Source organism: Phodopus roborovskii, unplaced genomic scaffold, assembly GCF_943737965.1.
Source record: "Phodopus roborovskii unplaced genomic scaffold, PHOROB, whole genome shotgun sequence".
Classification (NCBI taxonomy): Eukaryota; Metazoa; Chordata; class Mammalia; order Rodentia; family Cricetidae; genus Phodopus; species Phodopus roborovskii.
Genome location: NW_026126407.1, coordinates 55,023,445 through 55,046,669, shown reverse-complemented (window position 1 = coordinate 55,046,669; position 23,225 = coordinate 55,023,445). Strand labels below are relative to the sequence as shown.

The window sequence follows — 23,225 nt, the reverse complement described above, 5'->3', positions numbered from 1 at the left end:
GCAGGCAGTACAACTGCTACTCCACAGTTTCTGGGGCAGAACTGATGCTAGTGGTTATCAAGGAGTCTAGCGTGCTCAAGAGGAAAAGAAGGGTGTAGGTGTGAGCAAAGAGGCACAGTGGCTTGGGGCCAGCTATCTCCATTTGAATGATAAGGTCATGTAGGATTTCCATTTCCTTTATTCTTGTGTGTTAAAAAAAAAATAGTAAAGAACAAAAGGCCTCAGAAATGATTAAAACCACACAAGTTTTTAATTTTAAAAGGATATGGAATCCACATAATACTTCATCCATTATTGGGCAAAGGCTTGTGTCAGTGTCCTGTAACTCCCTCTATATAGGAGGGGTAATCAGCAGGCTTTTAGTATCAAATAGTTTCAGGCTTTTCATTTGTCATTTATAAATTTTCACCTGTCCCATTGGTGTGGATACCGAGGGCTTGCCATGTCATCTGTAGGCTCTACAGTTGGACTATACTCCAGCCCTCAAGTTGTACATAAGAAATTTCAACTTCCTTAGCCTGTTCTAAGAATGTGCCTTCAGTATTACACAGAAATCCAGTGGTTTACATGTAGTAAACCAGACTAGTGAAGTGGGGGCCATGTATGGTGCCAAGTGAATAATTACATGTCAGGGAAATCTCATCACTGTTTTCCTTTTACTTAAAATGTGTGGGGTGGGCAAACAAAAACAAAATTTAGCATGCTTCAGTTTCTGTGGGTATAAAGTTTACTCCTGAAGATGTAAATTGCAGAGATAGGCTAGCTTTATTGGCTCCTATATCTTGTAGAGTGCGCCATCACTGTCCTTGGTGTCTCCACAGATGATGGGCATTAGTGAAGATTCACTGTCACTTTGTAACATGCTTCACATCAGTATGCTTCAGTTTCCTTACCCTTAAAGTGGATAGTGCTGCCCAGTTGCAATCTGAATGCCCATTAAAGCATGTGGCACCCCGTTTCTGCGAGTCCTTCTAGCTATTATCATGGACAGAGTTCTTCCCCTTCAAGCAAGTATAGGAATACCCCACTCTGTAGACTTGGGTCCGTCATCAGCACCCTGTTGCAGCTTCCTGGAGCCGCTCTTCTTGCTGTAGTGTTACTGCCCTGACTGAGGGAGCCGGGATGTGCAGAGTGCAAAGGGGTGGGGAAAGCAGAGTGGGAACTCTGACAGACTTTGGTAAAGAGTACCCTCTGTGAGGACTGATGGACATGTTTTCTTAAGAACAGACCCAGGTAGTTGCAAACTTCTAGCAACTTCAGTATATCTAGAAGTAGGTGATTTCCCACATTCATTTTGTGTGCAGTTTGGAGATGGAAGGTTTGTGGGACTGTTGTGATGGCCTTCAGCAATCTGGGGGTGTAAGGGGCCAGGGTGTCCCTGTTAATTAACATGTTCCTCATGAGTCTAGACTGGTTATGCTCTGGGACCCAGTAGTCAGGGATGTCAGTACTTGATGTTATTGGGGGTGGGAGGGGTGTTTGCTTCAGGCCCCTCAAGGTTGCCCTCAGTCCCTTCCAGTCAGGGAGCTGTTCCCTCTCCACAGTGAGGCCCTCAGACTCTTGTGCAGTTTTTTGGTCTTCCATGGCTTTTGCTTGGCTTTACTGATGCTTGTCAATGACAACTGGCAGTGTCTGTGGAAGACAGTTCCCTGGTAGTAGCCTGAGAAGCAAACAGTAACATATTATTCGGACTGCATCAACTTACTGCCATTATTTTAGATGATACATTTTTGATTGACACACTGAACCCCTGACCAGAGGCACCATAGGGCAGAGACCTTCATTCCTTTGCTAATATTGGAAAGAACTTTATTTCTTTATAAACAAATTGTTACCATAAGGGATCCAGTTTATTAGTTCACAAAAGATGAAACTGAGGGACAGTATTGGCTGTCTTACACGTGTTGGCTCCTAGCACAGTGGCTGGTCTTTTTGGCTGCCCTTCTCCCAGTTCTCAGTCCAAGGCTCATATTTGCCCTGTTTCTCTAAGTCCTGCTAATATATAGAAATACAAGCCCTTCTTTTCCTTCCTTCCTTAAGTCTGCCCCCCCACACTTGATGTCGGGGGTGGACACTGAAGATGTTCAACCCTTAAACTCTTGGTTCTCTGAGGGAAGGCGGGTGTGTATGAGTGAGCCCCTCTGTTAGGAGTCCAGCCGTGCAGAAACTGTCCTTACTAGCCTTTTCATAATTGGAAATGACACTATCATTTCCCCCAGAGGCTTCAGCAGTTGGATTGAGATATTGTAGAGCAGTTTACTGCAGTGTTTGCAATTTTGGTTAATGCCCTGGCTCTGTGATTGATGGCATGTTTTCTTGCAGACACCAGTTGGCGCTCCGAGGCAACCTTTCAGTTCACTGTCGAGCGCTTCAGCAGACTGAGTGAGTCGGTCCTTAGCCCTCCGTGTTTTGTGCGAAATCTGCCGTGGAAGATAATGGTGATGCCACGCTTTTATCCAGACAGACCACACCAAAAAAGCGTAGGATTCTTTCTCCAGTGCAATGCTGAATCTGACTCCACGTAAGAGTTTAAATGATGCAACTACAAATGCACAGATTTCTGGAAGCCAAATTCCATCACTCTATTTTCAGTTTCTCCGTAACTCTATGCAGTTCTTTTTCCTTTTGCTTTGGGGATGGAACCTAGGGCCTTGCTACATAATCACTACTACTGAGTTAAAGCCAGCCCTGGTTCTAAGAGTATACCATAAAACTAGACTTGGTGTGCTAGAACCCAGTAATCTGGAGAGGCTGGCCCACTGTGGGCTCTGCCAACCACAGAGCAATCCATTTCCTTCTTACCAGAAGCAGATAGATACCTGAAGTGTGGCTGTCAGAGACTGATGGCCTTCTGTCCTCTGATGGCCTGGGCCTGTGGGCTAGTTGGAAAGTATAAGTCATAGCGTTTAGTGAGGTATTTAGAAAAACAGTATGACTGTGGCCTATTTAGGGGGAAAGTTTTGATCATAATTTTTAAAAAAGGAGGTTTATGTATAATGTTAATACCTGTATTTGGGAAATGGAGGCAGAAAGTTCAGTTCAAGGCCAGCCTAGATTACATGAGGTCGGTCCTGTTACAGTAACTAAGAAACAAAAATCTTGGAGGTCCTTCCATTGATAGGAAATATGTATCCTGTTCTGAGTGTTCTCAGAAGTCTCTAGCTCTCCTTCAGTTCTATCCCTCACTGTCACTGTTAAACTCAAGCATGCCAGGACAGACAGAGGATTGATGGGGAGGATGAAGTGGAGTATATTGTCCCTTTGTCCATACCAGGGAGCCTAACCCTCTGTTCTTAGACCCTGTCTGACCCTTTGTGTCACCCTGATTCTGGTGCTTGGGAAACCTGGGGAGAGAGTTCTCTAGAGGATGACAGCTTTGGCTGTTCTGTAAATGCTCCCAGAAAAGGCATGGTTTGTTTCCTCCTCCCTTAATGTTTATGAAGTGCCTAGCTAAGCTGCAAGTGGTTCAGTGGTAAAGGGTTTGCCTAGTGTAAGCATCTACCACCACCACCAAAAAATATGTGAAATTTAATTTTTATGTGTAGTAAGGTTCTTTTTATAGATTAAAGTTTTTCTCCTGAGCTTGTCTCTGGTAATACATTGGTGCCTAGGTTGGACTGTGTAACTGGGAAGCCCTTCCGTGACCCCATAGGCAGCCCTTCTGTACCGGATACCTCCTGATAGACAGGGCAGGTGTGCAGGAACCCAAGGCACAGGCTCTACTGAGCAGTGCTGCATTGTGGGGTGGAGCCTAGAGGTGCGGCTACCTTTGTACTTTGTTGTGCAGCCTAGCGTTGAATTCACAATAATCCTCTTGCCTCAGTTTCCTGAGTGCTAGAGATTGTGTGCGCACTATCATACTTTACTCATCAGTCTTACTATTCCCTGTCACAGGACTTTTGTACCTGCCATGAAATCACTATTGCTGAGTTACACCCCCTCGCCTAGCCACAGTTTCATAAAGCCTAAAACTTGTGTTCTATACTTACAATTAAACACTTTAGGGGTTAAAAGATAAAATCACAAGCCAGCCAGGTGTCATGGTTGCAGTCTCTGAGTTCTAGTCCAGCTAGAGTCACACGCTGAAACCCTATTATCACCCAATAATAAAATCATGAGTCAGCTACTGCAGTTGTATCCTCCAATCCCTCTTCTCTATCCAAGGTAGATTTTCATGTGCTGGTTTTGCTGTTTTAAAAATGTGTATGACTCTCAGTTAAATGTATCAACTAAGGCTTGGGTGATTCTCTCCCCCCTCCCTCCCAATAGGTCGTGGTCCTGTCATGCACAAGCAGTGTTGAAGATAATAAATTACAGGGACGATGACAAATCATTCAGCCGTCGAATCAGTCACTTGTTCTTCCACAAGGAGAACGACTGGGGATTCTCTAATTTTATGGCCTGGAGTGTAAGTGACAGAATATTTAGTCTCAATATCCCAACTGTTTTGCTAGTCTTGTTCTTTTATTCCTCAAAAATCTTGCTTTGTGAACTAAGCAGGTATCTGGAAGTTGACGTGGCTTTCTGGCACTAGGTGTCCTGTGTATGTATGGTGTGTAATTATCTGTGTGTGCTTATGTGTATATACGGAGTATGGGCACCCATGTGTCATGCATGGCGTGGCACATTTCTGTGGGTTCTGTGGATTGAGCTCAGGTTCACAGGTTCAGGCTTAGATCCTGTGACACTTACTGTGTCATTTCATTGGCTTCTCAAGCATGAGATGTTTTTGCTGTTTTGGTTTTGTTTTCAAAACAGGGTTTCTCTGTGTAGCTATGGCTGTCCTGGAACTCACTTTGTAGACCCAGGCCGGCTTCAATTCAGAGATCTACCTGTTTCTGCCTCCCTAGAATTGGGATTAAAGGCATGTGACACCACTGCCTAACATCAAGTATTAATTTTTAAAATATCTTAAAAAAAAAAAAAACAAAAACAAAACTGTCCCTGTCTGGGTACATATGGGCATGTGTGTGTGAGGCCAAGAGGGGTTGTCAGCTTCTTTGGGGTTAAAATGATGGAAATTTGTGAGGTGTGGGTACTAGGATCCAAACTCTGGTTCTCATGATAGAGAAATACATCTGTAAATCACTGGGCTGTTTTTTTCAGTCCACTAAAGTATGAACTGTTAACTACACATTGGAATTCTTCCTGGTAGGCTGACCTTTCTTAGGAAGTCACATTACTCTTTAGGACAGAGGAAGAGTGGCCCATGGGTGGTTTTGGACAGTGGGTGGCTGGCTCCCTAGTCAGTACATCGAACCTCACTAGCTCACCCAGGCTGTGGCACAAAACCTTGAATACCTCTGCAGAACTCTCAGGGTCTATGCTTAACACAAAATGGACCACTTCCACACTAGAGCAAAACTGCAGCAATTTTTAAAATAATACTCCATTAAATTTTGAAATAGTACTTTGTTGAGTGCAGAGTACAAGGACTGTTGTCTCATTGGAATAAAGTAGATGCCTATATGTTTTATGTGAGTTGGATATTTTTATTTTATAGGAAGTAACTGATCCTGAGAAAGGATTTATAGACGATGATAAAGTCACCTTTGAAGTTTTTGTACAGGCGGATGCTCCCCATGGAGTTGCGTAAGTTTTGTTCAATTGGGTACTGCTGTACTGTATTGAGAAGCATTAGCATATGTTTAAGAGAGGTGCTTAGCCAATAAGGCCACCCTCTTCATTTAGTTTGCTCCCAAAACTCACATCATAGCTGCTTACTTCACACCCTCCCATTTATTTAACAGGTTGATTGCTGTTCCTTTGTGCTCACTAGTGAGTTTTCTGAATGTAACCAGCCAGCAGACTAGATGATTTTGTAATCTTATGAAGGCACAGCCTTACCAAGTAGAGAAGCTGGGACCCTCACATGCATGGCCACTGACTGCAGTGGGGATTTGCTTATATTTTGAAGAGTGGGCATTGAAAACCTGTCACAGGGAAGCAGGGAACATGCTGGGCACTACCTGCTGACAGCTTCAGTCTTTTTGCAGGTGTGAGGTTCTAACCTGGGCCATTGGCCAGGCGCTAGGACTGCATAGTAGCTGTCATCCTCAGTGTTGGTTTATGTCTCGTTAGTAATATATAGAGAAATATTACCTTGTGTGGAGGAAGTAGTAGTTTCCTGTTGTCCAGTAGGTTTCCTCGGGCTCCGTTACCACATGGGTTCACAATATCTGGGACACAACTAAGACCACCATTTCTCCTAAGTAGCCACCCAAGAAGCATAAGAGGAAAAGCCCTCAAAGCTTAGAAGTACATCCAAAAACTTGAGAATATACATTCCTGTCTTCCTGCATGTGTGTTTTTACAGGGGTGGGGTATACATACCTGTTGACGTGTCCTACTGACCAAACATTGACTTCCTAATATGTGTGAGGCAGGATTGCTCTGAGGTCACATTTGATATAAATGTAAAAGGGCACCCCAATGTCTTGAGTGGTCATCTTTATAAATGGCAGCTGTGCTGGGGACTATTTGCAGGCAGGTGAATGCAGAAATTGAGTTTGAATAGTCAATGAAAGAACCTGTATGATGTGAAGTCAGGCCTCAGTGGACAGTGCTCTTTTGCCAGGGCGCTAGAAAATAGATTATGGCATGGGAGAGTGACACTCAGCCATACTGATGGCAGGGTCAAGCTGACTAGAAACTAGCTGTCCTATGCAGTGGACCTTCAATTTTGGACTTGTCTTTCAGGTGGGACTCAAAGAAGCATACGGGCTATGTTGGTTTAAAGAATCAGGGAGCTACGTGTTACATGAACAGCTTGCTGCAGACTTTGTTCTTCACAAATCAGCTAAGAAAGGTAAATGCATAGTGTTCCTCTCTTGGTTTTCTGCCTTCTGTTCTGTAAGGTATGTCAAAAGGCCCAATAAAGCTGGGCGGTGGTGGCGCACACATTTAATCCCAGCACTCATGAGGCAGAGGCAGGTAGACCTCTGAGTTCAAGACCAGCCTGATCTACCAAGAGCTAGTTCCAGGACAGAGCCCAAAGCTACACAGAAACAAAAAACAACCCAATAAATATGTTTCATTCCCTGGACATGAGCATCCCTTTCTCCACAGGGAGGCCTTGCCAGCTGCCTTTAGTCTCTGGCTAGGGGACACTTGCTATTGAAGTTGACTTGGTGATCAGCTTTAAAAATACAAACACCCTGACAATTAATTGGTCCTTGAACTAATATTTCTACATCAAAATTATATTCCCAGGCTCCCCTCACCCCTCTTACTCATTTACTTGGAGGTAAGGCCTCTAATAGTACTTACTGGCTTTGCCAGAGATCTGTGGGCCCACTTGTCTATATAGAAAGTGCTGGTTTTGAAGATAATGTGACACCACGCCTGGCCCCACACCTACTTTAAAAACAAAACAAAAAAACTCGAGGTGGAGAATCTTATTTAAGTTGCTTAGACTGGCTTTAAACTCACTTTCTTGGCCTTTGTGATCCTCCTGCTTCAGCTTCATAATAGCTGGGATTATCAGGACCACGTGTGCACCTTATGCTTACACGGATTAATAAGAACAGTTTGAATATAATGATGGAGGGTGGTGCTTTCTGATCTGAGGGTTTTCTGCAGACAGTGCGGAGCAGCAGTACAAGGAGAAGGTACTTCTAGTTAGGCTCTTTCTGTATCTCATTTGCACGCTTCTGCGGTGACTGAGATGGGATTGTGTGAAGTGGTAGCTTGAGTGCCATCTACATTTCATCATCTCTTTTTTGTTCATAAGTAATGGCAAATTTAAATCTGTACTGTCCCCAGGGGCATAAAATGAATGAGGTTTTTTTTTTTTTTTTTTTGCCTGGTTGGTGAGCTGTAGGTGACTTAATATTTTTTGTGTGTTTTCTAAATTGTCTCCACAGACAATTCGATGGTTTTTCAAACTTGGGCATAGCTAAGAGCCCCTAGCAAATTGCTTTACCCTTATGATAATAGAAATGATTCTTTTAACTAAAATTAAACACTTCTAAATCAATTCTTTTAGGCTGTGTACATGATGCCAACAGAGGGCGATGATTCATCTAAAAGCGTCCCTTTAGCATTACAAAGAGTGTTCTATGAATTACAGCACAGCGATAAGCCTGTAGGAACAAAAAAGCTCACAAAGTCATTTGGGTATGTATCAGCAATCACCTCCATTCTGCTTTCTATGGAAGGGACAAGAGTGGAGACTTGAGTGACACGGTGTCAAGTGGGCTTCAGTTCAGGCAGGCTTACTTACAGTCGTCCCAGTGTTTGATTCCCCTTTAGGAAATTGGCTTGGTTTTAGAATTTTTCTTCAAAAATGTCACCACTTTGCTTTTCAACAAAGGGGCGTGTGTTGCTTTTAAATGTATGGATATTTAACTTGTAGATACCACTTCTTCTAGATAAGATTTTAGAAAATTTTAAGTTTTAAGTTTTTTTGCTGATTGCTCCTAACATTCAACTTAATCTTTGAATTATGGCAATCCCCAAGATATTCTTTACACACACACTAAAAAAGCACTGAATTTGATGATAGTGGCTGATTCAATTTAGTTTATAATCTAGATTGCTTCTTAATTGACTCCCTTGAAATAATAGAAATTGAAATGTAGATACTCATTTTCTCTTTGAAAGGTGGGAAACTTTAGATAGCTTCATGCAACATGATGTTCAAGAGCTTTGTCGAGTGGTAAGTTTCAAGCAGTAACTGTGTGGTTCTTAGAGTGAATGTTTGAGGCAATGCTAGAGGTCTTTGTAAGTAAAAGCCTCACAGCTAATCAGATCACTTACCTTGGCTTAGGACTGGTGTTTAGGCCAGAGCACGGAGTGCTGGGATTCCAGACATGCATCACCATGCCTGGTTTAGGGCTCATCTAGTTCTAAACAGTGGGAAGGACTGTGTTACTCTGTAGAAGGCTGCTTGGGGAAGGTTGGACAGATGTAGCTAAAAGAAGTGGGTGTCTTATTAGTTAACTGAGCATTATATACAGGAGTCACAAAGCAAGGGGCAGGCACATTGCCTAGGCAGCTACATTCAGTCAGGAATCTTCTGCACTTCCCTCCCTCTGGGGGCTGCCTCTGTGCTGCTGCCTGTCCCCAAGCTCATTAGTCACTAGTACATTTTCATTCCTGGATTGAGGAAAGAAAGACATAGATTCGTGTACACTCAAACGTGGAATGGCTGTTCAAGGTGATTGGCTGGGCAAGGTGTGTTTTCTTTTTTGCAGCACTAGCTGGATTGAATCAGTTCATTAAATACCCATGGACAAACCAGTCAATCCTGTTGACAGGCTCAACCTCATTAATCTCTTGGTGTGGACCAATACGAGTTAAGTTTAGTGATCAATTTACATGCTTTTCCACAGAGGTAAAATAAATATAAAAAATGCTTCTAAAGGCACTACAGATTACTAATTCATTCCAAAGACTGTATAAAAGGTTAACCCCAACTATTGCATGTAGATATTTTTGTAAAAGCAACAAAATCCAGCCAAGAAAGATTTGTATGTTTTTTTGATAATTGCATGCCAAAGGTAATATTTTTATAGTCTAGAAATTCTTTGACAGTTGGTACTTCCAAGTAAATTGTTAAATTATGATGTATTACTCAAGTATAAGGGTGTTGTGTTTGGTTGTTTGGTTAGTTAGTTGCCTTGGTTTGCTTTTTAATACCTGAACCTTCTCTTTCAGTTGCTTGATAATGTGGAAAATAAGATGAAAGGCACATGTGTAGAAGGCACCATCCCAAAATTATTCAGAGGCAAAATGGTGGTATGTGAACATTAGTCTTAAAGAATGGCTTTGAAAAATTATAAAAGTGTAGATTTGATGACCAATACTGAAGCTGTCTTCTGTTTGATTATAGTCTTACATTCAGTGCAAAGAAGTAGACTACCGATCTGATAGGAGAGAAGATTATTATGATATCCAGCTAAGTATAAAAGGGAAGAAAAACAGTAAGTCTTGTCTCCATACTTCATAAGCTTTTAATCATTATTGCTCTGGCTCAGTAATTGTTTTATAATAAGGGATAGATGCATTATAGTGGGTGAATACCTGCTTCTACCCTGTCTAACTCTCAGAACACTATACTATATCAGGCTGCCTAGAACCCTCCTGCCCTGCCCTGCCCTGCCCTGCCCTGCCCGGCACAGCATGCACAGTCCCTGGCTCCCTCAACTCCTCAGAGGAAACCACCCTGAGTTTTCAGCAACTTGGGCCAGCCTTGGGTGTGTCTGTGTGTGTTTATGGAAGCATGTAACTTCATGCAGCCTAATACTCATACCTGCATTATGTGTGTCTCACAGGAGTGGTGGTTTGAATATCACCTAGGGACCATTCTTTTCTAGATATTTTGCTTATCTATAGGCCCAGGCAATTGTTGTTTTTTTTTCTCCTTGTATTTATGACAAGGCTCAAACTCATTTATTTCTTGGTGTGACTGGCGATACATAGTAAGTTTACTGATCAAGTGTACATGCTTTTCCACAGAACTAAAACCAACATTAAGTGTTCTATGTATTTCATTTTAAAAACTTACACTGTTGTAGGTGTGTGCTACTCCAGTGGTATAAGTGTGGAATTGTTTTTTGGGTCTGTGAATTTTATAGTAGGCTGTTTCAGTTTGTGTTTCCCTCAAGATTGGCAGAGCCATCTCCTTTTCAGATCCTTATTGGCAGTTGGATATTCTCTTTGCAAAATGCCCACTTAAGTATTGTACCTAGGTTTGGTGGAGGTGGTGGTAGTGATTTTGGTGTTTAGGATGGGACCTAGAGGCTTGCGCATACCAGACAGGTGGGCTATGTCACTGAGTTTCCACTTTGGTGGATGTTCCTTTGAAGTTTTTCTTTCCTTTCTTTCTTTCTTCCTTTCCTTTTTTTTTTTTTTTTTTTTTTTTTGTTTGTTTGTTTGTTTTTAAAGAAAGAAGGGATGTGTTGGAGATATATTAGCTCTCTTTCCAACTTCCCTGTGTTTCCATTCTTAATCATCTATGGTGCTGTCTGGTACACACACGTACGCATGTGCACCTCATACATGTTCTGCCAAGATTTTATCCTTTATAGGTTTGCTGTGATGTCATCAGTGATAGATCATTGGCATAGTGTATGCAAGCCCTAGGTTTGCTTCTTTTGTGGTTTTTTTTTTTTTTTTTTGGAGACAGGGTTACTCTGCATAGCTTTTGGATCCTGTCCTGGAACTCACTCTGTAGACCAGGCTGGCCTTGAACTCACAGAGATCTGCCTGCCTCAGGCTCCCGGGTGCTAAGATTAAAGATGTGTGCCACCACAGCCCATCTACTTAACTAGGTTCATTTCCTAGCATTGCCAAAAGATAACAAGAAAGCCCTCTTAACTGAGTTGATACAGTTTTTGAAACAGGAGCTCACTTGTGTAACCCTGTTTGTCCTAGAACTTGCTGTGTAGATCAGGCTGATGAAATTTTTAATTTCATCTTTTGAATGAATTTTTTTCTGAACATAGATTCTAGATTGGTAATTATTTGCATTACAGCACTGTCTTCCTGTTGGGGGCCCTTGTAGAGGGGTTTTCCCCACCACCATCATTATTAAACTAGGGTTTATGATGATAGTTCACTCTGCTGTTTTCCCATGGTCTGCGTAGTTATTTACCAAACATCTAAGCACTCTCTCACATACTGTGTCCCCCAGCCTCTTGTTGTCTGGGTCGTCTTGGTGTTGCAGTTCCCATTGCTTTGCCCCCCCTCACTGTTTCTCCTGGCAGCACTTCACTCATTGTTAACCCGGCCCCACCTCTCTCTGCTTCTCTCAGGGACCTTGTACACCACCTGTTGCCATGAGTATAACTGCTGACTTTACTGTTGTTCATTTGTGTTGCCCCATCCCTACTGAAGCAGAAGGCCTTTCCCCCAGGGTGTGGCTGCTCTTACCTTACTCCTAACGTTGCCATTTGCTTAATGGCAGGTGTTAATTTTAGTGAAATAATTGTATTAGTTTTTGTTCTTCTATTCTTGTCACTGTTGTAATTGTGTGTGATCCTACTAGAACAGGTGTGTCAGAACACTAGGGCTGACCTTACCCTGACCCATGCAGGTCCATTGGTTGTCCATGCTGCCTTAATTAAACATCTCAGCAAAATTGAAATGAAGGAGTTAAGTTTCCCTTTCATGCTATTTTACTGCCCTAAGAACATCATCCATTCAGATGGTGAAGCTGTTATTCATAGCTACAGTCAAGTATTGTACTGTGTGCCTGTCCTAAACACATTAATATACATCATTTATACCCGGGCTGACCCTGTTATGTACTTGATTTTTATTGACCACACCAGTTGACCTATCTTTTTATTTCTTTTAAAGTATTTGAATCATTTGTGGATTATGTGGCAGTAGAACAGCTAGACGGTGACAACAAATATGACGCTGGGGAACATGGCCTGCAGGTAACCAACCTCCTTCCTGTCCCTGATCAACACTGTTCTGTCTTTCTGCTTTTGAGATTTGGAGCCTATAGGCTTTCTCTCTTGAGTGGTCTGCTCAGATGGGAGGGAGGGGTTTCTTGATGAACAAGTGTGTGTATCACAAGCAGAAGTACAACCTCTCCCCCCCCTCCCCCCAATCAATTTTTTTTTTTTTTCCAGGTAGAATTTCTCTGTGTAACCCTGATCGTCCTTACTTTGTAGACCAGGCTGGCCTGAACCTCAGATCTGCTGCCTCTGCTTCCCTGGCAGATCTGCTGGAACTAAAGGCTTGTACCACCACACCTAGCTCTTATATACATAGATGCCTTGTTTGTCTCTTTTCAATTAATTGTTTTACTTTTCTGAGTGTTAGGCTGCTGGGCTTTTAGGGTAAGGAGTATACCCCAAGATCCCCAAGGTGTTGCTCACAGGGGATCTGAGCGAGGAACAGGTGGCCTGTCCACAGTGCTGTGAGAGCTGGGCTGTGGTTGCTTGTCAGGCTGGCTAGCTGCATGCAATAAGCTTGTGTCTTGTTTTCAGGCTTATAACTGGGCTGTCAATGGCTCCATGAATTTATTTTTTTACCGGGCCTGCCAGTTTGTAAGTCATGGCACCATGGCTCTGCTTTGCTGGGTCAGACCACTCAGAATCAGAGAGGGTTTCCTGCTGTGCTGTGAGGAGTGCTAGAGAAACACTGACCTGACTGCCACCCTGGATGGTTTCGAATCTGCTTGTGCAGCAGAGTGCTCCCCTTCAGTGGGGAGGGGTGGAAACAAGCAGAATTCTTTTGCTCATTCATTCATTGTTCCTTGATGGTATGGACTAGGTGCCTTTGCTTTATTTATTTTTAAAGATAACCCTGTCTTCATCATTCTATACTACAAAGAATGTTGCCAAATAGGGTTTCCAGGTTTCTAGTTGTTGAGTGGAGTTAGTTGGAAGTGAAGACTGGCGGGGTTGAGGTGTTGGTGAGAAGTAGGGCTAAGCATTGTGAGCACTGAGCCTGTGCCCCAGCCTTCAGGGAAGGCGGCCATTTTGCTAGAACCCTTCATGCCTGCAGATCTATAGCTAGCACACCCTTTCTTTCACATGACATGGATCAATGTTTGACTATAATATTTGAGGTAGCAAGTGTCTTTTTAAATAACCCCTGCTCCTCTACCTTATGGTCTAGGTTAGGGTGTGAATCTCCCCATGTTAGAGACCTAAACTTAAGGCTCTCTAAACAAAAATCCAAATGTCCTCATTTTTATCACCAAAAGTTCCAAAATGTGTTCTCTTAGTGCTGGAATATACTTTATTATAGTTTAGAGTGTGTATATTTCTAGCTTTTAAGAAACAGGTAAAGCTGGGTGTAGCGGAATAATCCCTTCAGTGCCCAGGTATTTGATAGGCAGAGGCAGGTGGATCTCTGAGTTCCGGGCCAACCTGATTTATATGGTGAGTTTCAGGCCAGCCCGGGTAATCTAGTGAAACTCTGTCTCAAAAAACAAAAAAGATGGGTAAAACCTGGTATAGGTAGTAGCTTAGGAGGCAGAGGTAGGAGGTCAAGGTTTACAAAGTGAGACTGTCTTCAAAAAACAAACGTGAACAAAAGTAAGCCTCAATGAACTAAAATCATCATTTCTTCTCAACTTCCAGGAAGCAGAGAAAGGCGTGAAATTCCTAACATTGCCACCAGTGTTACACCTGCAACTAATGAGGTTTATGTATGACCCTCAGACGGACCAAAACATCAAGATCAACGATAGGTAATGGAAGGCTTGAGGGCTTGGATGACCTGTCTCTATTCTCCTTTGCTCTGTGCATGGTGTCATCTCATTTGATTGTCCCTTTTCAGGGATGCTATCTTGACCCCAGCCCTCTACTGTGCCGCCTTGAAAGCAAAGGGCAGGATTTTCTGACTGGATCATAGAGTTTTGAATTTAGCTTTTTTAATGCTTAGATTTTGAATAAATGGGGATTTTTGTTTGTTTGGTTTTTTTTTTTTTTTTTTTTTTTTTTTTTTTTTGTGTGCTTTTAAGACAGGGTTTCTCTGTTGCCCTGGTTGGCCTGCAATTCACTCTGTAGACCAGGCTGGCCTGTAACTCATCCTGCCTCTGCCTTCCTAATGCTAGGATTAAAGGTGTGTTGTTGCCCTGGTAAAAGTAGATCTTTTAGTGTTTTTTGCTTCCAGAATGTTCTAGACAGATTAGGTTTAGGTATGTGTTTGTCTACCATGAGGCTCCAGGTTTCATCTAGGCTTGTGTTGCGTATCTAATCCAGCTAAGGGCAGATGGAGACAGGCAACAACATTAAGAATTCAAGATCATCCTTATCCTTAAATGAGTAGTGAGTTTGAGGCCAACCTGACTTGTGCTAACAAACCCTTGTGAGAGTGATCTGTGCTTTATCTGTATATGCAGTTTTACCCTGATTAATTTGAACATCAGTTTTGAACAGTGCATATACATGAATGCTCAGTCACCATTTATGGTTGAGGGTAAAGTGTGGCTGAATTAAATTATTTCCAGAAACTGAGTATGTGCTCACCTGCGTGTGTTTTCCAAACCTGTTTCTGCACACCTCATTTTTGTTTTATAATAGAATTGTTGGCTATTGTTTTAAAATTAAGTTTTTCTTTCAAGTCCAGATCAGACATTTTCAGCAGATAGAGTCCCAGTCCCAAGGTAATAAGGCTAGATCCAAACAGCCTTGGGCCACCAGATACATACTCTTTGGGTCTCTCCACCTTGCATGGCTTTCTTTCCTGTCTCTGAAGGCTGTTTAATTTTGAGACAGTTTCAGCTCAGGCTGGCTACCAACTCACCAGGACCATAAATTTGATAATCCTGCTTTCACCCCTGAGCTCAGCCAACAATATACCTGTACCATGTTGGTGATAGAAGCCATGTCTGCATACATGCTAGGCAGGGACTGTACCAACTGAGCTGCCATCCCGTACTTAAGTACAGTTTAATGTGTCATTGATGATGAAATTTGGTGAGCTAAATCACAAGTTAAGCCAGTAATTTAAAACTGTGTCAAATACAGTATGTTCATGTAATCTAAGTGTTAGGATCTTTATACACATCTGACTAGCTTGTCGTCTTTCTTTAATATCAAGGTGTCTCATTAGTACATTCCTGGGTGCCTTAGGCTTATGTACACCTTAGAATTGATTTTAGTGTAAATTTGCTATAAGACAGTTGGGTAAAGCTTTTGAATTTGAACCTGTTACCTGAGTTTTTCCTGAACTTAGTAAATTGACAAATTTCCTAGTAAGTAGGAGCTCCTTCAGAAGTAGCTTCCAGCGCCTTTAGAGTCATTGGTAATTCATAATTACCAATGTTTTGCATGTATAAATCAACATTGACTTTCTTTTTCAAATGTTTTGAATAGGTTTGAGTTTCCAGAACAATTACCACTTGATGAATTTTTGCAAAAAACAGACCCTAAGGACCCTGCAAATTATATTCTCCACGCAGTCCTGGTTCACAGTGGAGATAATCATGGTGGACATTACGTGGTTTACCTAAACCCCAAAGGGGATGGCAAAGTAAGTGTCATGCCTCTTCTGGTTGACACTCCATGCACTTACTGGATTTCTTCCCAGCCTTTGAATGTTTGTATGGTTTGTTTTCTTGTCTAATTGTCAACAATGCAAAGGTGAATGGTACCTTAGAGAGTGACTTCTGTTAGTAATTATACCTTACAGAATCTGTATGTCATGCAACTGACAAAATAATGAAAGTGGCTTTCCTTGGCTGGGCAGGGAGCCTTCATTACATCAAGTCTGTTCGCGTGTCTTTTGTTCTCTCATCCTCCAGGATCCCTGGTGGGATTGATGCCATGTGGCAGAGGTTTCCAGAATAGATTTTTTTCTTTTCCTTTTTTTTTTTTGACTTAAAATGACAAATTGGAAGGAAGATCATTATTAAGTACTTTTCTTTTGGTTTTTCAAGACAGGGTCTCTCTGTGTAGCTTTGAAGCCTATCCTGGCACTTGCTCAGTACATCAGGCTGGCCTCTGAACTCAACAGATTCACTGGGATTAAAGGTGTGCGCCACCACGGCCGGCTCATTATTAAGTACTTTTAAGTCAGAAGCTTGCTACATTATGGAATTAATTTACAAATATCTCATTTAATTGTACTCTGTGCCTTTAATTCTCCAAAGGGTTGGCACTATGCTAACAATTGGCCCAGGTTATTTGAGTGGGTAACAAAGAGTACCAGTGCCCCCTTCGAATTTTGAACAAGGAAGACAGAAGCACTCTGAGTATTGTCAGAGGTTGTGTGTTGTTACTCACATCTGTTTGCCTTCCTTCCAGTGGTGTAAATTTGATGATGACGTCGTATCCAGGTGTACTAAAGAAGAAGCTATTGAGCACAATTATGGGGGTCATGATGACGACCTATCTGTTCGACACTGCACAAATGCCTATATGTTAGTGTACATCAGGGAATCAAAGCTAAGTGAGTACCCATGACCTGTGTTATACTTGCACTGTGGCAAACTCATAATTCTACAAAAATTCCCTCACTGCCTTGGCATTCTGTCTGTATAATGCAGTATCATAAAGGATAGTGGACCTAGCCATGTTGTATGGCCAAACACTTTTTTTTCTTTGTATCTCCGTCATTCTATCCCCCAAAACAACCTGCATTGGGATTGTGGGATTTGATGTGGTCACATGGTCCCAAGACCTTCCACATTCCTAGGTTGTTTTATGAATGAAGACCTAACATATGGCTCTTGTAAGAAGGGAAAGCAGATCAGCACCAGGTGAAGAAGATGCATTTGTCCTGCAGGTGAAGTGTTACAAGCTGTTACCGACCATGATATTCCTCAGCAGTTGGTGGAGCGATTGCAAGAAGAAAAAAGGGTCGAGGCTCAGAAACGGAAGGAGCGGCAGGAAGCCCATCTCTACATGCAAGTGCAGGTCAGGCTCTGCCTTGGGAGACTACTGTGTTTGTCACTGCAGTGCACTGGGCCTGTGCTGTCTGCTCCTGGCTCTGAGCATCTGGGCTAGCTGCAGGGGCTCACTGTAGGCAGTGCGGCGAGTGGTTTGAGGCCTTTTTGATATTTGAGTGTGCTCAGGGTAACATGTCTCACTGGTTGTAAGCTTGGCTCTGTGTGCCTTCAGATAGTCGCAGAGGACCAGTTTTGTGGCCACCAAGGAAATGACATGTACGATGAGGAGAAAGTAAAGTACACCGTGTTCAAGGTTCTGAAGAACTCCTCCCTGGCAGAGTTTGTTCAGAGCCTCTCCCAGACCATGGTGGGTATATATATTTTTATATATAGAGAGAGAGCTCCTCTGTTCACATCCAGGCTTTGATAACTGCTACCTTGGGTTGTCCCTATGTCTGGGCCCTGCCTGACTGAAAGGAGATGTTGAGCTGTGCTCCTGACCTGGCTCAGGGTCTATGAATCTCAGAACCAGCTTCCTCCGGCCCCCAAAGCTAGGTTTGTAGCAGATCTCAGACAAGGAGCTTGTAGAGACTGTTTCTCTTCAGGCTGCTACCACCAGTATCTGGTGAAATAGGCTGTTGAGCTGAGCCTGGGTGTAGTAGTGATCCTGGTGAGATCCGAGCCATGGGACTGAATTTGAAGTTTGAATCATACCCTTTCTCCTTTACTCACAAAAGCAGCAGTAAATTGACCAAGATTATTGTTTTAATGAGCTTTTCCATTTTTTTTTCTCCAGGGGTTTCCACAAGATCAAATTCGATTATGGCCTATGCAAGCAAGGAGTAATGGAACAAAGCGGCCAGCAATGTTAGATAATGAAGCTGACGGCAATAAAACAGTAAATATTGTTGGTAGATCCTCGGGTATCTCATGTGGAACTCTGCGGGAGGCTCTTGTCCTGCAGTTAGCAGCCTTGTGTCCCTTTGGGTTGCATTCAGTAGAGCTGGACATGTTCTACACTACTCAAGTATAGTTGTCGCCCTGTCACCTAGGCCATTGCAACCTTCTAAAATCATCGTCTCTTTTGGAAATAGATGATTGAACTGAGTGATAATGAAAACCCTTGGACAATATTCCTGGAAACAGTTGATCCTGAGCTGGCTGCTAGTGGAGCAACATTGCCCAAGTTTGATAAAGATCGTAAGTGCCCACGAGGTACCTGCTCCTTTTAGAGCAGTCAGTAGACTTGGAGTCCTCGAATGATCTCAGCAGAGAGCTGAACCTTTCTTCCCTTGGAGAAGAATCTCCTGTACCTCCATGTTAACTCATTCAGTCCCTTTCATGTTGAGGGCTCCTAAGGAAGCCACAGGAGACTGGCCTGCCTTGAGTCTCCTTTATGTGGGAGAGACAGCAGTGATGCTGTGGTACCCTGACTGCTGGCTTGTGCTCATCTCTGTGGTGTGAAGGTTAGGGTATTGATGCAGGCATGTGTTGGGTCACTTGGCATGTGTCTTATCTTAGGGCCACACAACACAGCCTGTGTGGAGGAGTTGTGATGTAGTCATGTTATGTCACTAGATAAATAGGTGGCTGCCCCACAAAGTAGGACATTGACTTGCTAGCTAGCTAGCTAGAGCACCCTGGGACTACTGGTCTAGCTAGTCAGTGCCAGGTCTCAGTTTACTGCATTGGTGTTCTCTTCACTGCCTCCTGAGGTGGTTTACCCAGGTATGATTCTCGTGGGCTGTCCCTGGATCAGCCTCCTAAAGGAGCCTCATGTCATTGTTACTTCTAGGGACTTACTGTGTTTGTCACTTACCCAAGCTTACTTGTTAACATTCTTAGACATACTCAGGGTTAAGAACCTAACAGCCTATTCATCAACTTGTAGATGATGTAATGTTATTTTTGAAGATGTATGATCCTAAAACACGGAGCTTGAATTACTGTGGACATATCTACACACCCATATCCTGTAAAATACGTAAGTCCTGGCTGTACTTCCTTCAGACTAGATTTTGCTCAGTGTATTACAGTTGTGTACTTAACAGATTTCTTCACCCTAGGTGACTTACTCCCAGTTATGTGTGACAGAGCAGGATTTATCCAGGATACTAGCCTTATCCTCTATGAGGTTTGCTTTGCTTTTTTTTATTTCTCTCAATTACTGTATTGTTTCTGCTTGTGGGAGAGGTGGTTGTGCTTGCCCTAAATTATTATTGCTAAGTCCAGTTTATTTGGCGGCGGCTGCAGCACTGGGGTGGCATAGGGGGTGAGGGGGGGTGGTGTTAGACAGAGTTTCTCTGTGTAGCTCTGGCTGTCCTGGAACTTGCTCTGTAGAGCAGGCTGGCCTCAAATTCGGATAGATCCATCTGCCTCTGTCTCCTGAGTGCTGGGATTAAAGGTGTATACCACCACCAAGTCCTCTACTCTCTTGTTGAAAATTAGATTGTTTTGTTTTTTTTTGTGGTTGAGATAGGGTCCCATGTAACCCAGGATAGATTTAGACTTGCTCACATATAGCTCCTAATCTTCCTGCCTCTACTTCCCCAAAGTGCTGGGGTTACAGTATGTCCCACCACACCCCTGTTGTATGTTTAAAAATAAGTAATTTGTACCTGGTTAAAATTGGTGATCACTAGATAACTTTTAGATTTGTTTTTCCCACTTAATATAAAGGTGCATAAGCAAGCTGGGTGTGGCTATTTGGAGGACTGCTTGAGCACAGGGATCCAGGGCCAACCTAAAGAAACAAGGAGACCCTGTCTGAAATTAAAACACATAACATGTAGATGGATAGACTTGAATGTAGAGAAAGCGTAAATAACAACAACAAAATCTGGTTATAACAGATATTATTAAATGTGAACATTTGTTGTCTCTTCCTGTAGGAAGTTAAGCCGAACTTAACAGAGAGAATTCAGGACTACGATGTATCTCTTGATAAAGCCCTTGATGAACTGATGGATGGTGACATTATAGTGTTTCAGAAGTATGTATCCTTGACAGTTTGCATCTCTTTTGTATGCATATCAAGTGTTTTCTTGTTGTTGTTTTGGTCAGTGCTGGGTCCAGCAAACAGTTCCCCTAGTGATAGGTGGTGAGCACTGTAATCCTAGAACTTGGGAGATAAGAGACAGGAGGATTCAGGAGCTACACAGCAAGTTTGAGATTATCCAGGTCTCTGTGAGAGCCTGTCTCCCACACCCAAGTTCTGTAATGTCCTACACATGTTTGTGGGGACCAAAGTGGGGTGTGTTTATAGAGTAAAATACACTGAAAAAACTTGAGGTTGGCCTTCAGAGGTTGTGCTGCATCTACACCTGTAGGTGTGTACCTGGAACACTAATGCCTAACAGCTTGATAGTGGATAAAAGCTGGTGTGGGCTGCAGTCAGAGCCCAGGCTAAATGCACTGTGCTTCAAAGGAGCCTATTTGTAGGGAACTGTTTTGTCATGCAGTCACTGGGGAAGCAGCTGGGACTTGAGTGCCTTACTTACTGTAGGGCCTCCATAAGTACCACCTTTCTTGATTTTATTTTTATGTGTATGAATGTTTGTCTATGCGCGTGCCTGCTGCCAGTGCAAGCCAGTAGTGGGTATTAAGATCCCTTGGGACTGGACTTAGATTGTTATGAGCTATCCATGATATGAGTATTGGGTTGGAGCCCAGGTCTTCTCCAGGCACACACACTCACTCGCCTTTCTTGTGCCTTGTGAAGCCGGTAGCGGACTCAGGCTCCTTGTAGCTTTCGGTGAGAGCGCTCTGTCTTCTGTTATTCTACACTGTTTTACATTTGGTGTCACTTTTGTCTAAAAGATGGTGCCTTTTGCCATGTACCTGATTCCTCTGCAAACATTTTTTTTCTTCCCCAGGGATGACCCTGAAAACGATAACAGTGAATTACCCACTGCAAAAGAATATTTCAGAGATCTCTACCACCGTGTTGATGTCATCTTCTGTGATAAGACAATCCCCAATGACCCTGGGTTTGTGGTTACGTTATCAAATAGGATGAATTATTTTCAGGTATTGAATAGTTGCTCTTTGCCACTTCCTTTATCCTTCTTAGAAGGGTACATTGCATGTTTATGGAAGAAAGTGTAAGACAGTGCCTTGCTTGGATGGACTCAGCTCAGACAGGTTTTCAGTTCCCAGCTTTGCTGGCCTCCACGGCCGATTTAAGAAAAGCCTGGGCCACACAGCAAGAAACCGTATTGAAAAAGTTAAAAACTTGTTGAGTTTAAAGGTTCATAACACAGATAAATGGTGACTATGTTTCCAAAGAGATAAATAGTAATTTTGATGTAACTTGCCACTTTATTTTCACTTTTTTGACAAGTCAGCATTGTGTTGTATAAATATATGCTGTTAAGCAGGGAAATCCCTTGTATAAAAAATGTGACTTCTGTGGTGATGCCCTTAGGAATGTTGTTTTGTTATGGCTAATAGTAAATTTCTAGGGAGTTTGAGTTTGGGCTGCTCATGTATGTCACATTTCTGTAGAAAATAAATGCAACTGAATGACTCACCATTAGTTTTATAAGCACAGAGTGCCAACCTTTCTTCCGGTTCTTCTCTACCTCCCAGGTTGCAAAGACAGTTGCACAGAGGCTCAACACAGACCCCATGCTGCTGCAGTTTTTCAAGTCTCAAGGGTGAGTAAGTAAGACTCAGGTGGGTCAACTTCATGTGTTTCTTTCTTAGTTTGAAATACAGGTGTGTCATTACTTAGGTCTTAATCACATGGCCTGAGGTGGTAAAGTCATTATCTACGTCCTCTGGTGCTTGCTGTATTTGATTTTGGTTGGCCCCATCATACTTCTTTTGGTCTAGGTCCTATGCAGCTACAGAGTCATCTATCTGTGTGCTCTGTCCCCTCACAGGGAATATTTGAAGTGTCAGGCTAAGACACTAGGGTCTAGGAACAGAAGTGGGCTAGGTAGGTTCACAGGTTTCAGACAGTGCATAGCAAGCTGTTTGTGTTTGTTTGTTCTCAGGTGGTGTTTATTGTAGACCGATAAACACTTTGTTTAATCGTGTACTGTTTTCTTGTAGTTATAGGGATGGCCCAGGTAATCCTCTTAGACATAATTATGAAGGTACTTTAAGAGATCTTCTACAATTCTTCAAGCCAAGACAACCTAAGAAACTTTACTATCAGCAGGTATGAGTCCAAGTCAGTGTGACTGGGTGATAAAGGGAAGGATTGGGTTTCTCTCGAGTCTAAACAAGCGTCTCTCTTTCTCAATAGCTTAAGATGAAAATCACAGACTTTGAGAACAGGAGAAGTTTTAAGTGTATATGGTTAAACAGCCAATTTAGGGAAGAGGTAAGTGTTTCTTCTAGTATTACCATAACCCCTGTTACTCTTTTCAGAGCCCTAGGACTAAACCATGAGAACATGCCCTCAGTGGTGGGACCTTTGAAAGGCAGAAGAGCTTGAAGTGTCTCATGGCCCCTTGGCCCAGAGCCGGGTCATCACACACTGCTGCTGTAGCTCTTACTAGCTTAACTGGTCTGTCAGGAATGTGCACACAGCCAGGCGGTGCCCCTATGCCATGTCCATCACAAAAGATTATACTTGCCTGGGTAGCAGGCTATTTTTTCCTCCCACTTGCACCAGAATTGAGAAATTTGAGAACTAACTACTGTGATGTCAGTAGCGTTAGTGCCTTTCTGAAGACCAGTCCTCTGTCTCCTCATGCTGAGGACAGACAGGAAAGCTACTAGGATGGCCCAGGGATTGTTTCTGAGGAACTGTTCTCATCTACAGTCCTTGATTTGGAGGAAGTGGTCCGACTACTGCAAAGGAATCCACAGTTAAGGGGCTGCTATCTCACCCCTTCCCAAGTTGAATGAGAGAAGTTCTTGGGTATGTGGTAGCAGAAGTCTGTTTTCTTTAAAGCACTTGTAATGCTCT

The 23,225-nt window shown here is 42.8% G+C and overlaps 1 protein-coding gene across 3 annotated transcripts in view; it reads left to right on the top strand.

The window, feature by feature from the left end:
• The window catches only part of Usp7 (ubiquitin specific peptidase 7), a 50,204-nt gene that overhangs the window by 22,918 nt on the left and 4,061 nt on the right, over positions 1–23,225 (top strand). For all 3 annotated transcript variants that reach the window (XM_051181402.1, XM_051181403.1, XM_051181404.1), the window contains 23 exons: positions 2,323–2,521; positions 4,270–4,408; positions 5,504–5,592; positions 6,700–6,808; positions 7,988–8,118; positions 8,605–8,659; positions 9,661–9,741; positions 9,836–9,926; positions 12,307–12,389; positions 14,049–14,158; positions 15,789–15,945; positions 16,719–16,863; positions 17,200–17,330; positions 17,535–17,669; positions 18,099–18,200; positions 18,397–18,502; positions 19,194–19,286; positions 19,369–19,436; positions 20,194–20,294; positions 21,178–21,331; positions 21,893–21,960; positions 22,361–22,469; positions 22,557–22,634. In XM_051181402.1, the coding sequence (XP_051037359.1) occupies positions 2,323–2,521; positions 4,270–4,408; positions 5,504–5,592; positions 6,700–6,808; positions 7,988–8,118; positions 8,605–8,659; positions 9,661–9,741; positions 9,836–9,926; positions 12,307–12,389; positions 14,049–14,158; positions 15,789–15,945; positions 16,719–16,863; positions 17,200–17,330; positions 17,535–17,669; positions 18,099–18,200; positions 18,397–18,502; positions 19,194–19,286; positions 19,369–19,436; positions 20,194–20,294; positions 21,178–21,331; positions 21,893–21,960; positions 22,361–22,469; positions 22,557–22,634 (2,534 nt within the window). The remainder of the gene's footprint in view (positions 1–2,322; positions 2,522–4,269; positions 4,409–5,503; positions 5,593–6,699; positions 6,809–7,987; positions 8,119–8,604; positions 8,660–9,660; positions 9,742–9,835; positions 9,927–12,306; positions 12,390–14,048; positions 14,159–15,788; positions 15,946–16,718; positions 16,864–17,199; positions 17,331–17,534; positions 17,670–18,098; positions 18,201–18,396; positions 18,503–19,193; positions 19,287–19,368; positions 19,437–20,193; positions 20,295–21,177; positions 21,332–21,892; positions 21,961–22,360; positions 22,470–22,556; positions 22,635–23,225) is intronic.